Source organism: Dipodomys merriami, unplaced genomic scaffold (assembly GCF_024711535.1).
Source record: "Dipodomys merriami isolate MVZ:Mamm:240054 unplaced genomic scaffold, mDipMer1.0.p SCAF_6, whole genome shotgun sequence".
In the NCBI taxonomy this organism is placed as follows: domain Eukaryota; kingdom Metazoa; phylum Chordata; class Mammalia; order Rodentia; family Heteromyidae; genus Dipodomys; species Dipodomys merriami.
Window position 1 is genome coordinate 18,562,154 of NW_027206179.1, and position 15,363 is coordinate 18,577,516.

Consider the following 15,363-nt stretch of genomic DNA (forward strand, 5'->3'; position numbering starts at 1 on the left):
AGACAGGGCCAGGCTGCCTCTCAAGAGACCTGCAAGGATTCAATCACTCTCATTAACACACAGTATCTGTAGCTTTTAAAACAAAGAACAATACCGTAGTGTCTGGACCCAGCTCTTCAAAGTTATGCAGGGAGCCAGATCTTCATATTTCAAGGAGGACTGAACATCAAAACGATTGATTCCTTCTGATGCATGCTACAAAGGATATTTAACAAGTTAATTCCTCACACTTCAATAGAAAATAGAATCTAAAATGAACGTTATTTAATATAGTTTGCCCCACATTTTAAAATTATATACATGTGTTGCACGAGTGGTTTTATTTCTGACATGTCCATATATGCATACCATGTACCTTGATCACTCACCCTACACTACCTAACCTAGTAAGTTTCACTGTTCCAGTTTCACAGATATACATAAAGTGCTTCAACTATACTCGCTCTCCTTCGTCTTCTGTTTGCCTCTCCTGCTCCCTCTCCCACGAATACTCTCCCCTCAGACAGGACCTGTTTTACATGTCTGTCATTCTTGTTTTAAAGTGCATCTCAACTGTTCAAAGGTGTGTCACTCAAGTGTACACAATACTTTAATCAGATCAAGGTCTTCCCAGTCATACTTTCCTTGTCATTCTCATGATTAACAGCTTTCAGTGAGTTCTGTTTTGTCATCTTCATTCATAGATACTATGTATTTCCAGGGTCTCTATTAAAGGTAAAACCTCAACAATGCAATTCTTTTTTCATAGTACATAAATGGCAGCAAAAAGTACAATATTGTACAACTTACAATGTTTAACTGAGGAGCAGTACACACTATGCCATGGAAAGAAATGGTATAGTCAATATTGACATCACTGAGACTTGCCCACCAACGAGCTATGCAAAACTCAATGGCTTTCCCACCCTGCAGATAAAAATAAAAATATATTATATAAAGTATAATTTGTGTTATACATATTATGATATGTGCATCACTTTTTAGGTTTTTTTCCTCAAACTAAAAAAAGTGCAATTCTTTTTATTTGTTAAGAAAACTCTTGAGCTTTTATCATTTGTATAAAGAATTAGATAAATCAAATTTGTGTAAGTGGGTGCAAGCAATTTAAATAGAATTAGTTACTACAAATCTTACTTCACTAGAAAATGTGTGAAGCAGCTTTTGAAAGCAAACAACATTGGAACAAAACAAAATCAAGAGAAAAGATATCACTATATAATGCCTATTCATTAGTTTGTGAGCTGCCTGGCAACTGAAGTGGAATGAAATTACGGTCCCTTACATCTTTCTTTTTGTTAAAAAGTAAAATTAAACCAGGTAACACCAGGCTCACACCTGAGATCTGAGGATCATGGTTTGAAGCTAATCCAGGCAGGACAATCTGTGAGGTTCTTATCTCTACCACAAAAAGCCAGAAGTGCCAGCCTTGAGTACAAAAACTCAAGGAGAGTGCACAGGCCCAAAGTTCAAGACCCTAGACTGGCAAAAAAGTAATAATAATTAAATAGAAATGAAAACGACTTAGGTTTTCTAGGAATTTTTGCATCAGAAAGTTTAAAAGAGATGAAATTAGGTAGTACAGATACAAAATACAAGTAAAGGGAGCATAGAGACCTGGGAAGGCTCTATAACCCGCAAGAGAAGCAAAGTAGCAAGGACAGACAGCACCTCAGAGCACCGGTGCACCCCTCCATTTACGGAGGGGGGCTGGGTTGCTTGTTGGGAGGCAATGTGCTTCACCTCAGATTCTCCACAGAGCCTTAGTAAAACAATTTAAGTGCTGTGTCATGAAGTTTCCCTGAAGAGTAAGTCTACCACATAAAGAAACGAGGAAGCCTAAATTGAGATCCAAATTATGAAGCGCCATAAACTGTCAGATTAGCATTATTCACTGACTGAATTATTTGAGATAATAATAAAAATAATAGTGATAAGGGCACACATGCACAAGGGCCTCAGCTCCAACCCCAGCACTCAACAGAAGCAGAATCCATTCAGATTTCATTGTTAAGTACTCTAATTATTGACTACCTGTCTTTCTACTTCATTTATTAGTCTTAGCCCATGTCAAAAAGGCAAAGAAAATACTTTGGATTTCAATCTGTGAATTAAACTTACTAAGACAGGAAAAGCTTCAGTCAGTGTTCCTTTTTCTGGAAGGGAACAGAACTTGTAGAATTCATGGCTTCGATAGGCTCTTTGCTTCACAAGCTGTACTGCATGAAGAACAAACTTGGCTGATACCTCAGAAGAACAGGAACACACGGTAACTTCTAAAACAAGGCAAAGTTTTAAACTGGTAAGATTTAAAATGCTCAGAAACTGGTGCTATACACTTCTTTGGTTATGTCAAGAATAAAATGGTGCATTCAAATGAAACCGCAGGTTTCTTTTAAAACAAAGCAACAGAATATTAGTAAAGCTAGAAGAGTAGAAGATATTCTACAGGAAATAAATGTATTTAAATAAACCACCACCCACTAAAAACTGCCCATTGATGCACACACAAGTATCTAAATAATGTTCCTTTTAAAATCCCTCATTTCCTTCAGTTTTCCCTGAAAATTGGGTGGGGGAGGGGAGGGAGGGAACCCAGGATGGTAAGTTTTGGAAAGATCTATTTATCTTTTTTTCTTTATTTAAATTTAATTTTATTTAATTTTTTTTTATTTAATTTTTTTTATTTTATTGTAAAGATGCTGTACAGAGGGGATCCAGTTACATAAGTAAGTTAGTGAGTACAGATAAATAGGATTTTTTTTATTTTTATAAATAGGATTTTAATGTTTAGAGAAGTTATACCTTTGAGTACCTCCCCTAAGGGTATCCTCCTTTAGTCTGATTGTGTGTGTGTGTGTATGCGTAGAGTCCTGTATAGGTAATCATGTCCAGTTATATTTTAGCTATCTATTTATCTTGCCTAAATTGCACTGTGTCTGTTCAACTTGTCCTTGCTTTTTCTCTCCTCTTGGTCAATGTCCAGGAAAGAATGACCGCCAGAAGCACATCTTGTAGCTTCCTGGTGAGGCACAGTGGGAGGTAAGTCAAGATCAGGCTGAGGCAAGTTTATCTAAAAAGTATCCTCAGAAAGGCACACTGCTCCTAAAATCTAATCCACTGTCAAGAACACAAAATCCAATGTTTCTAATTTGAAAGATGAGCCATCTGTAATACTTTCTTATCTGACCCTGAATAAACCTCACAACTTGGGAGACAGAGAGAGAGGAGGATCGTGGCTTGAGACCATCCTGGGTATGGAAGCACAGGCTTGTGGCCCCCAACTATCAAAGCTGGAACAAACAAAAAACTTAAGGCAAAAGGACTAGAATATGGCTCAAGTGATAAAACACGTGCCTAGCAAATGTGAGGCCCTAAGTTTAATCCCTAGTACAGTAAAAGTGTTAAAAAAAATCCTCTATTCCTAAAGTCACATTTAAGACATTTTTCAGTGATGGTACCTGTCTACCCTATAGGACTGTGACAAGGTAAAAGGCCTAACAGGATCGTGACCCTCACAAGCATTCAGTCATATGGGTTATGAATTTACATTCACTTCATATGTCTGTGAGACAGACAATCACTGAGAGACAGAATGCATATAAAAATAAGTGGTCCAGACAGTAATCTTTCTTACCAGCCCACGTTGCACCCTCAGGAACCTCAACAAAATGCCTTCGAATCTGACCAGGTTTAAAATGCACATCTGTGAAGGCCACATCATAATGTGATGACTCGCTCACTCTGAAAATTAACCAAAGTCAGTTATAGAAGGTAATTTTCTTATAAAACAGCTCTATGTACTTATAGGATGAGTCCACTGATGCTCTCAAACTTATCCAGTACTAGAAAAGTTCATTAGAAATAAACACTGGAACTTGTTACAGGCTGACTACAAACAGTAAGTACAATATTAGACCTTTTTTTTTTGTTGTTGGTCGTAAGGCCTGAACTCTGGGCCTGCGCGCTGTCCTTCAGCTCTTCAGCTCAAGGCTAGCTAGCGCTCTACCACTTGAGCCACAGTGCCACTTCCAACTTTTTCTGCTTATGTGGTGCTAAGGAATCGAACCCAGGGCCTCATGCATGCAAGGCAAGCACTCTACCACTGAGCCACCTTCTCAGCCCGAGACCATTTTCATGAAATATTAGCAGATATACAGAGTACAGATAATATTTTCTATTTATTATTTTATAATTTATAAAGCACATTATTCAAAGCTCACATTCTCTCTTTTCTGCTGAAGGAACTTTTTAACACAGAATTTTCTAATTTTAACTATAATGATTCCTAGATATTAAAAACAAGGGTAGTGTTTTATCACTAATACTGTTTTATACCTATGAATAAAACTGGTACCAATGCCTCTTTCAACCTTCAGAATGGTTTAATGCTATGAAACAGTAAGACAAACTACTTTTAGAAGAAATTAAAGAAACTATGGGAATATCCAAGTATATGCTAGTCAGCATAACAAACATTTAGTGTCTACTAAACAAGAATCAATGTTTCAAAGATAGGAATGTCTTTTATCCTTTGTCCTAGACAAACTAATGGGGAGAGAAAAACCATCAGAAATATTTAACACAATGTCTCGGGACAGAAAGTTGTGGGAAGAAAGAAAGTGTTAGGGAAACAGATACAGAATGCATAGTTCACTCACAGGTAGGCTGGGAAAGCTTACTGTGATAATGTTATTAGCTGATTATTGAAGGTATTATATACCAACTTTACATTCCCACCAAATTTCTAGGAACTACATGACTAAGAATTTAATTGTTAGGTAATATTCTTTGTGCAGGCCATTTAAAAAAATGTAATAGCCTTAATTTCTTCCTATGTATCTTGTGGGAAGAGATGTGTCACAAACTTATTAACAGAAACTGTTAAAACAAGCAGGAGGCAGTGGAAGAGTGTAAAGAAACTGAAGAAACCCTGTCATGTGTTAGAAAGGGATGGGGAAGGAGAAAGGTGAGGAGGTCCAACAGCCATTAACCACCAAACATACCAGTAAGCTGTGAAAGTTCTCACTTACTTTTCTGCTATAACTGCAGTGATCGGAACTCTGAACAGAGGACCTGCGTTAGGGGATGCTATGTCATAGCCACAGACCTTAAAAAAAGAATGGTGAGTCTCAATAGCCATAAACAAACTTATAAAATAGGAGACAATTATATGTATTCTATGTATCTATATAGTCACAGAATCAATTCATCTAATCTTAAAACTTAAGCTGAAGCTGGTATCAGTTTCCTGACTTAATTAACAGTAAAAAGCCCAAACAAATCCAGGTATCACAATCTTTGGAGTAAAATGAGACTTCAAGTAAAAAAGAATTGCATTTTAATTTCTCTCAACAGAAGACTAGTTCAAACTAGTCTTATAGACAACTTTTAAGATAGAAAGTAACAACTAGCATATGTTTAACAAATGTTTTCATCTGAGTATTAAAGGTAATTTCAGCCCAGTTCAATTGAACTAAATAACTGACAAATTAGAAACTTCTGTGAAAAAGCTTTGCAGTTCTGCTTCTTTCCCTGGCTTTCTTCAGAGGAGGATATCTACACATAAGACATTCTTAAAGTATCCAGCTGTTTAAATGGATGCAGAACCAGAAGAGCTGTAAAACTGGGCAAGTAAAAAGGTCTACTTCTTAATCAGAATGCAACACACTGCAAACACACTTGCAACTGTTTACTCTGCACTCTTAACATTTTAAAGAGGAAAGAAATGAAAAATGAAGCTGTGACAATACCTCTGTATAATGTAATCCTTCTCTTAAGCCCCTGGGATCCACACGGATGTTTATGTGTCTACATTGATTCATGAGTTCCAAATGGCTTGGACACTGAACCCAGGATGAATTTGAAGTTAAAGCTAAATGAAGCTGAAGGGATATTTTTTCAGAGTTTTCTGGTATTAAAAAGACCAAAAATTAAAATGAGCAATTTTTCCCCTTTCCTTCTATGTTATGACTACTTAGCAATTTAGTCTGGTCAGTTGTACAGTGTGCACTAGTGCCACCGAAAAACACAGCTTGCTTAAAAGTCAGACTCTTCCTTATATTTTAGTATAGTTATTAGACCTGTTCACACTTTCATCAAACACTGCTATGTGTTAAAAGAATATCAATGGATATCTTATAGCACCACATGCAGAGGTTAACATCTGTTGAAATACTGTCAAATATGCAGCGATAACTACTTTGATTTGTATCTAACTGAACTATAGCAGTCCTTGCCTGCTTCTACTACTCACTCTCATCTCAAAGCTGCTATAGTCATGGGGTAAAATGTGGAAGGAAAAGGAATTTGAAATATGCAGTGAAAACTACTTTGATTTGTATCTAACTGAACTGTAGCAGTCCTTGCCTGCTTCTACTTCTCACTCGCATCTCAAAGCTGCTATATTCATGAGGTAAAATGAGGAGGGAAAAGGAATTTGAAATTTCATTACCAGGTTAACAGCACTGTGGGCCACTGAACGTCTAGTCGGTCTAATGTTTTCCTTGGTCGCTGAGATGTTATCTGAATTGCCACAGTACTGGGACCCAATAGCCCTAATATTTTCCCTTAAGCCTATAGTTTTGGAACACATTGCCAACTGATATTTCCTCTTCGGAATATTTGCCCAACAGTATTCCTCTATTATATACTACTCTTGGGAATTTTACTTATTGCCTGACCATCACTTACCTGTGTTCTCTGGAAATGCAGGCTCAATGCCAACACCATGATCTGAAGGTGCAGCCACTTGCACAGGGTCTCGGAGGTAGATGCCACGGTTATTTCCAACAGTCACAGTAAAACCTAATCTATTTGCAAATGATGTATTCTGAACGAGGTAGTCATAGGCTTTATCAACCTAAAAGAATATAAATGATAAGATATAAATGTTTGGGTCAAGAAAATATTTTATTGCAAATTACAGACTCATTTGATTTCAGCTGTAGCAAAGTACAAGTAAGAAGTGACTTTCTATATTCACCTCTCCAAAGATATCCCAATTAAATCAACAATGGCATATTTTAAGCAAACTGCCAATCTAATTACACCCAACAAACCTACTCCACTCTTCATTCACATTTACTTCTCTTCTTTGGATTTCCAACCTCTACTTGTCCTCCATGTTACTAAATTCCTCTCAGCTACAAACTTGGTGTTTTACAACTAGATTTTCTTTTTCTTTTTTTTCTTTTTTTTTTTTTTTTGGGTCCGGTCGTGGGGTCTGAACTCTGGGCCTGGGCGCTGTCCCTCAGCTCTTCAGCTCAAGGCTAGCACTCTACCACTTGAGCCACAGCACCACTTCCAGCTTTTTTCTTATGTGGTGCTAAGGAATCGAACCCAGGGCCTCGAGCATGCAAGGCAAGTGCTCTACCACTGAGCCACCTTCCCTACAACTAGCTTTTCATGTAGACAGTAATACCTGAATAATACCATGTCCTTGGGCAAATACTTCAATATTGTCAGCCTTTACTGCAGTGTTTTCTAGAGCTCTTCTTACTGAATGAACTGTATATTCAACATTATTAGCTTTCAGACCTAAAATAAAAAACAAGAAAATTAGTGTTAGTAAGCTCACTACTTTATCACTATGATGACATGTACCATTTCTGGTTTTCATGTCATATTTCAACACCGATTTTTAAAATGTACTTTCTTAAAAGCAGTCCAAATAGTCATATTCAAACTGCTTGCATCATACAAAGGCTTCATTCAAATACATCACTGCCTATCACCAGTAATGCATGGGCATTACTGCAGGCCCATGCATGGTGACAAGCATGAACATAAAGTGGGCAGCTAAATACATCCAAGTAATGTTCTCTTTAAAGTACTGTTGATCAAACACATTGTCAGCAGGCCATGGTTTGCAATGTAAGTTCATGTTATAAGCACCAGGGAACTCAGGCAAAAAGTAGAAGTCTCATGACATATCAACTAAAAATCAGAATCTTTAAGGACTAGACACCAGCATGTGTTTTTAATAAAAGTGTTGCATGTGATTCTAACATGTGGCTGGGTTCAGAAGTCTAGGAGCCCAACAACTGGTCAGGCTTGACTGACTGTTGCAGAGATAAAGTATAAATAGTGCATCATTTTTGTCCTTTCCAGAGCATCAAACACAAAAACATTTATGAAACTGTAATAAGCAAACAATACAAACATGGAAACATCGTGATGCTGTAAGAGCAAATTGAGGACATGATCAATTTTGTCCATGAGAATCCAAGAGATGAAGGCCCAGTGGATGAACTGGCAGACAAGCTAGGTCTTATAGAATACTTGGGAGTTTGCCCAAAGAGAAAAGTAAGAGACCTTGACATATTTGATGAGCTTGAGAAGGACCAGAAAGGCGGGTGAAGACATCAGGATCCACCCTGATCCATCCTGAGAGTTCTGATTCAATCTAGCAAGTGACCTAACATTGATGACTTTAAAACAGGGAGTTTAATGTAATTTCCATCTCCTTGCTATCCTTTTAGCACCAAGGGTGGATGAATCATGAGAAGTAGCAGTCAACTATATGGTCAGAGAAAGAATGAATGAGAAAGGTAGCAAGAGCTAAGAGCCACATAGCCCCTGAGAAGACCTCACAGGTGACCCTGACAACACTCAACTACAAATCTCATCTCTCTTTCTTCACTTTGCTCCACAGCATTTATCATCTTTTTTTTTTTTTTTTTTTTTTGGGGGGGGGGGGTCCGGTTGTGGGGCCTGAACTCTGGGCCTGGGCGCTGTCCCTCAGCTCTTCAGCTCAAGGCTAGCGCTCTACCACTTGAGCCTCAGTGCCACTTCCAGCTTTTTTCTTTTTGCTTATGTGGTGCTGAGGAATCGAACCCAGGGCCTCAGGCATGCAAGGCAAGCACTCTACCACTGAGCCATCTTCCCAGCCCCGCATTTATCATTTTATAAACATGTATTATTAACATTTAAAAACGTTGATTCAAGTTTGTTTACCCTAATTATAATATAACTTCACAGGCCATTAAAATACTGCTTAACAATTATTAACAATATATATATATAGGCAGTAACTTCACTTGCTGCATAAATGAATTCATATTCAAGTATCATTATCACATAAACCATTTTCTACCTTAAACTTTACTCCGTCCCCAGGACGGTATCAGTTCTCCTTCATGCTCTAACCCCAAGATACACAGGAAACAGTCTGCAATAAGGGAAGAGAGAAATAAGCAATGTCCTCACCTGAAAGTATCAGGGCAATGCCTCCACATGCATTGGGGGAAGACATAGATGTCCCATTCATTAGCTGAGTCCCCCGCAATGTCCAGTTAGGAACAGAAGCAATAGCTCCTCCTGGTGCACTGATGCTCACACCAAGGGCCCCATCAGCACTAAACACAAAGTCATGAAAGTTTGAGTTGGTCAGTGAAAGACAGATATACACAAGCATTCTGAAAAAAGCCACCATTACAGTCAACATTATGGGCTAATTGTAGTCACTACAAATAATGACAAAGATACTACTGTGGGGGTATCATTGGTGGGGTAAGAGGAAGAACTACCCAGCACAGCTATTTCCCATCACAGTGCATTTATTTGTCCATTCTGGGTGGATTTTTTTCCATACAGGTGCTGATGACTCACCCTTGCAATCCAAGCAACCTGGGAGGCTAAGAATAGGAGGCTGGTCAATAGTTCAAAGCAAACCTAGGCAGAAATTTTCACTAGGTCTTTCTCAATGAGAAGTTTAAGAGATTTTTTTTTTGGCTCAGGTATGTCCCCAGAGAGGAAGTGACACCCTATCCTAAAAGTAGCCAATGAGAAACAGTGCTGGAGGCACAGTTCATTTGTATTGCCCCAGACTAGGCAAGCAAGAAGTTCAACCTTTAGTCCCATCAGACAAAACAAAACAAGACAAAATCTGTACATGTGGTGTACTAGGTTTATGTGTATGTGCAAGGCCAGAGAAATCAAGGTATATTTCAAGAGGAAAAACTGAGAAGCCTACTGTTAGGCTTTCCATCTGAGAGATCACCTCCAGCTTCCTTAATGGAGACAGAATCTCAGTCTTTTTTGCTAAACTTGCCTGGTACCTGGCCTTTCTCAGCCTTCTCTGTAGCTTGGAATGAAAGGTGGGTGCCAATCCACCCAGCTATGGGTTGAGAAGGCTCTTATGAACTTGTCTGCCCAGGCTTGCTTTCTTGATAAATATACTTTGTCCTCTTGATAAATATACTTTTCTCTTACCTAAATGAAAAGTTTTTCACTTTGTTTGAAGTCTTAATTTAGCACTGTACAACAGAAGTGTAATATGGACCTTATATACAATTACAATTCTGAAAGCCACATTTTGAAACGCAAGCTAACAAGTAGCTGGTTAATTTTAATAATATATTTCATTAACAATTCAAAATATTTTAACACATAGCTGACAAAAATCATTGAGACTGACCTCTTAAGATTTGTGGCTGCCATACTGGACAGCTTAAATCTAATAGGACCTCCAGTTGAGGAATTTGGCTGAGCAACATTTAGAGTTCAAGCCCTTGGAGTCCATGACTACATGGTATTCAACACAAGCTCTTTCCTCCATTCCAGGCAAAGTAGTAACCACAATGACATGCTACTGCCCTAGAGGCTCCTGGAATTTCCCTTTACGATTCCCCCCTAAACAGCTAGTATTTGTATTCCTGACTAGGAACATTTGAGAAATCAGTTTTACATTTTTTTCAGAGAACTGAAAGCAAGGTATGCATCTTTTATTTGAAAGAAGCTAGTCACCCCTTTCAGTGAATATCTTAAATAGGTTAAATATCAGCTAACAGGCTGTTCATACCATAGTCCTGAGTGGCAAAAGAGTACAAACAGTACAGTCTGCAACGAATGTCATTCTCAAAGGAAAATGAATGTTTCTTGAAGTGTCACCCATGTATACAAATCCCAGATGAGACTTAGGGCAACTTTTACTTTGTTCACTTATGGGGGAAGGGAGGAAAGGCAGTACTTAGTACTTAGGTTTGAATTCAGGGCTTCATGGTTGCTAGGCTGCTACTCTAGCCCTTCACAGTCAAGCCTTCAGACCTGCTTTCTTGCTGGTTATTTTGGAGGTAGAATCTAGTAACTGCTCTGCCCCTCTGGCCTCAGGCCAGAATTCTCCACATCTTGGCCTCCTGGGAGATGGGATTACAGGTATGAAGCAGCAGCACCTGGCTGATTTTTACTTTCTTGTTTGTACATTCCACATTATCTACCAATGCTTACAATGATATATAACTGGGAAAAGTAACTACAAAGACTCATGAACTTTAACTGACTAAATTGCTCTTAATCTTCCACTATCCCGCAACATAGCTAACATAAATTATTTCTCTAACGATTAAATCAATATTCTAAAAATTCTTTTAATGAAATGTTTCATTAAAAAATTTTTTTTGGTCAGTTGTGGGGCCTGAACTCTGGGCCTCGGCACTTCAGCTCAAGGTGAGCGCTCTACCACTAGGGCCACAACGCCACTTCCAGTTTTTCTGGTGGTTAATTGGAGATAAGAGTCTCATGGACTTTCCTGCCTGGGTTGGATTTGAACCACAATCTCAGATCTCAGCCTCCTGAGTAGCTAGAATTACAGGTGTAAACCACCGGTGCCTGGCTCATTAAAATAAAAAAAAAAAGTTTGTGATACCTTTGCTCTAAATTACCACGCATAATACAATCTCAACCTCCTTCATGTATACTCTATTGTTAACATAAAAGCAGATACTGAATACCTAAGTTCAATACTGATAGAGGAGCACTGGCTACCAAAGAGTACTATCAAATATTTAGGGTCCAATAATTATTAGTCCATGTTTTGTATTTCATATCCTAATAATTAAACTAAATCTATGCAGTAGTATTACAACTTGGGTTTTTGTTAATAAATTTTAAAAAATTGTTGGTTGTAGGGCTTGAACTCAGGGCCTTGGTACTGCCTCTGAGCTCTTTTGCTTGGAGCTAGTGCTCAACTCCCAGTTTTTGAGTGGTTAACTGGAGATAAGAGTCTCGAAGAGTCTCCTGTTCCCAGCTGGCTTCAAACTTTGATCCTCAGATCTCAACCTCCTGAGTAACTAGGATTAGTTGTGAGCCACCAGCACTTGGCATACTTTGCTTTTTATAATGACATGAAATTTCATTTATAATCAATTTACAAGTAATACATTTAATAATTTAACATATAATTTAACAAATAAAACTACTGCTGACCTTCAGTTCTTATCACTAAAACACCAAGGTGTAGGTACAAAACAAAGCTTTCTGATTACAGAAGACACACAGCCTGATGGGTTACAGTGACAAACATTAGTTTGCCAACAAACTACACACATCAGTTTGTAGAAAACTAGTTCAGTTTGCTTCTTAAATTACCTAAGAAAGACTAGGAGGACACCCATAACTCAAGAGAATTTAACATTATCATATTTGATGTGATTCCAATCAATCTTCTAATCTTATCTATAGTTCAAATATACCCAAGTACAAGCTTTTTCCTCCCTAAATCACTAAATTAGTTTACATCATGTTTTATGTTAAAATCTTAACATATAGACAGTTAAAATCTTAACATATAGACATACCTTCTCTGTCAACCTCTGTCAATCCTACAAGGCTGATTCCAATACTGTCTCCTCCATGAAAGGCTCAAATGACTGTTCCACTCTATGAGTCCTACCACCCTACGCTGGCATTCTCAACTCAGATCACGAACTGTTTATGCCTTGGCCACTTCAGACAGTAACATACTTGCTGCACTAAATTCAAAGTCTATTCTGCTTCTAAATTAATATCTAAGAGGTAAAGTGATTTGTTTTTCACTGGGCTCCCATACTCACTGATGTCATAATAAAAGTTAGGACTTAATATATCTCTCGGGAAAGACGATTAGTTCCTGGAATCAACAGGTGACAGAGAACTAAAACAGATTTTAGTTTTAAGTCAGAATTTGCTTAATTTTGTGTTTCACGCAAAATGTTCAAAGAAGTTCTAAGTTCAAAAGCACAAACACTCATAGGCAGCTTTGCAACGTCATAAACCTCAATCAACGATCAAATATCAAAATTATTTAAAACAATACCACCATTACTTACTTAAAACTCTTGTCCTTATCAATTACGCAAAGTTTAACTAAATATATGCAATGATCCCATCACCAACCTTGGACCTCTTGAAGACCATGTATATTGATTTGCAGGTAATTTCTCCCGTAGTGAGTACTCCGCCACCATCATATCAGGGGAAACATAAGCACCAACACCTGTGGGATGGGTTTTATTAACAAAACAAAGCAAAATGTACCCAGTATACCCTAAATTTCCCAAGGAAATTCATTCACTATTTATGTGGAGTTTTTTGGTCGGTCATGGGGCTTGAACTCAGGGGTTGGGCGCTGTCCCTCAGCTCTTCAGCTCAAGGTAAGTGCTCTACCACTTGAGCTACAGCCCCACTTCCGGTTTTCTGGTGGCTTTTATTGAAGAGTCTCACGGCTTTTCCTGCCTGGGCAAGAAAAGTATCTAGGAGTATCTAGGAGTATCCTGAGTATCTAGGACTAGAGGCGTGAGCCACCAGTGCCTGGCTTACTTATGTGAGTAAATCCACTCTTGCAATGCAGCTAAAAACCGACAAGGAAACAATGGAGATTTACATTATATCAAGTGCACTGCTTCTGGTTACAAAAATAACTTCCAGGATATTATGTAGATTAAATAATGCACATGTATGCTTCTATGAAAGCACTTATTCTGATCTTCTTTAAATTGTAGTAAATTCTGGATAAGCTAGCTTCTGAAGGCCTACAGTGTCAGGTATGGGAGAGACAATCAGCATATGATTAACGGGGTTCAATGCTTTGCTTTCCAGGACAGCCTCTATCTTGCAATCCCCCCTGCCTAAGCCTACTATTTGCCCTTTCTTTGTGTGTGTGTGTGGGAGGGGAGGGGGGTAATAAAACCTTCTATCTCTCAAAATAGGAACTTACCTATAACACTTGATGTGGTTCCACCTGGACAGCCCACTGTGGACAGGCAAGGACCATTGTTTCCAGCACTAGAAACATAGATGATATTGTGCTTCCATACTGCTTCATTGATTACTTCACAGATCCTCCTGAAAAAGAATAGCCTCTTTGAACAAACAGAACTGTCTCGTTTATAAAATTATCAAAATCAAATTACAATGATTGTTGGTGGCACATGCCTATAATTCTAGCTACTCAGAGGATGCTGAGATCTGAGGATTTCAGTTCAGAGCCAGCCTGGGCAGGAAAGTTTGTGAGACTCTTATTTCCAGTGAACGTCTAAGAAGTTGAAAATGGAACTGTGCCTCCAGTGGTTTTGTTAGCCTTGAGCAAAAAAGTCAAAGGACAGCACTCAGGTCTGTGTTCAAGCCACAGGATCGGCATCAATTCAAAAAAATAATTATAGTATGGGTTCTAAATTATAGGACCAAAACAGCAGCAATGTATGCTTTGGAAACAGTAGGCTTTCTAAAACTATACATACTCTGCCTCTATTCTTAAAGCATGTGTGTTATTTGTCTGTTTTATATAATACATATACATTTAGGTACACACATGCACACACACAGAACAAAAATCGTCATTAAATATGATTCTGTAAGGGCTGGCAGGTTTGCTTGAAATGAAAAATACAGCCTGCTGAAATGTCATGCCGTAGTTGGGTTTTAGTATCGAAGAGTAGTTATAAGGCTAGAATAACTGTGGGGAAAATGCTGGATGCAAAAGGGTATTTTGGAAAATATAATGCAAATTACTAACACTTCAGAAGTGACTGGATAATGGGGCAATACATGTTTTTATTTCTAGACTCCCCTTTAATATATTCAGGGAAAAAGAAAAACTTCTCAAGAGACACCTACATCTATTTTTGGCTAGGAATAATTTGACAAAAAGAGCTCGTATCGTTAGTGGCAAGGAAAACAAAAACAAGCTACTTAGGAGGCAGAGGCAAGAATATCTAAAGTTTAAGCCAGCCCAGGCAAGACAGTAGGGAAATCCCATCTCAATAAGGGCTGGGATGTGGCTCAAATGGCAGAGCATCTGCATTATACACATAAGGAGACCCCAGATTCAATCTCACAAAAGAAGTAGAAAAAATACATTTAGATGACAATCAATCATGAAGCACAAGCAAATAAGAGGCAAGTCTACACAGGATGAATGACTGGAGATCATGGGTACATACTTCAAGTGCAGTATAGTGATGTCTCCCAAGAACCCATAGCAGTTATTTGAGAAGAGTAAAAGTGACTTAGTAACAGGAAAGTACAGGCTATAGCTCTGGAAAACTTTCATTTTTACAAGACTTTATAAAGTTTTAGAAACCAGAAGACTGGTATTGTTTAGTGTCT

The 15,363-nt window shown here is 38.2% G+C and overlaps 1 protein-coding gene across 3 annotated transcripts in view; it reads right to left on the minus strand.

Moving 5' to 3' along the window:
• Tpp2 (tripeptidyl peptidase 2) overlaps positions 1-15,363 on the minus strand; it is a 61,894-nt gene that overhangs the window by 21,604 nt on the left and 24,927 nt on the right. For all 3 annotated transcript variants that reach the window (XM_070002652.1, XM_070002651.1, XM_070002653.1), the window contains exons 9-19: positions 13,973-14,100; positions 13,153-13,252; positions 9,208-9,356; positions 7,421-7,536; positions 6,691-6,859; positions 5,751-5,908; positions 5,031-5,107; positions 3,635-3,741; positions 2,119-2,273; positions 790-906; positions 95-195 (exon numbers count right to left, since the gene is read on the minus strand). In XM_070002652.1, coding sequence (XP_069858753.1) covers positions 95-195; positions 790-906; positions 2,119-2,273; positions 3,635-3,741; positions 5,031-5,107; positions 5,751-5,908; positions 6,691-6,859; positions 7,421-7,536; positions 9,208-9,356; positions 13,153-13,252; positions 13,973-14,100 — 1,377 coding nt within the window. The remainder of the gene's footprint in view (positions 1-94; positions 196-789; positions 907-2,118; positions 2,274-3,634; positions 3,742-5,030; positions 5,108-5,750; positions 5,909-6,690; positions 6,860-7,420; positions 7,537-9,207; positions 9,357-13,152; positions 13,253-13,972; positions 14,101-15,363) is intronic.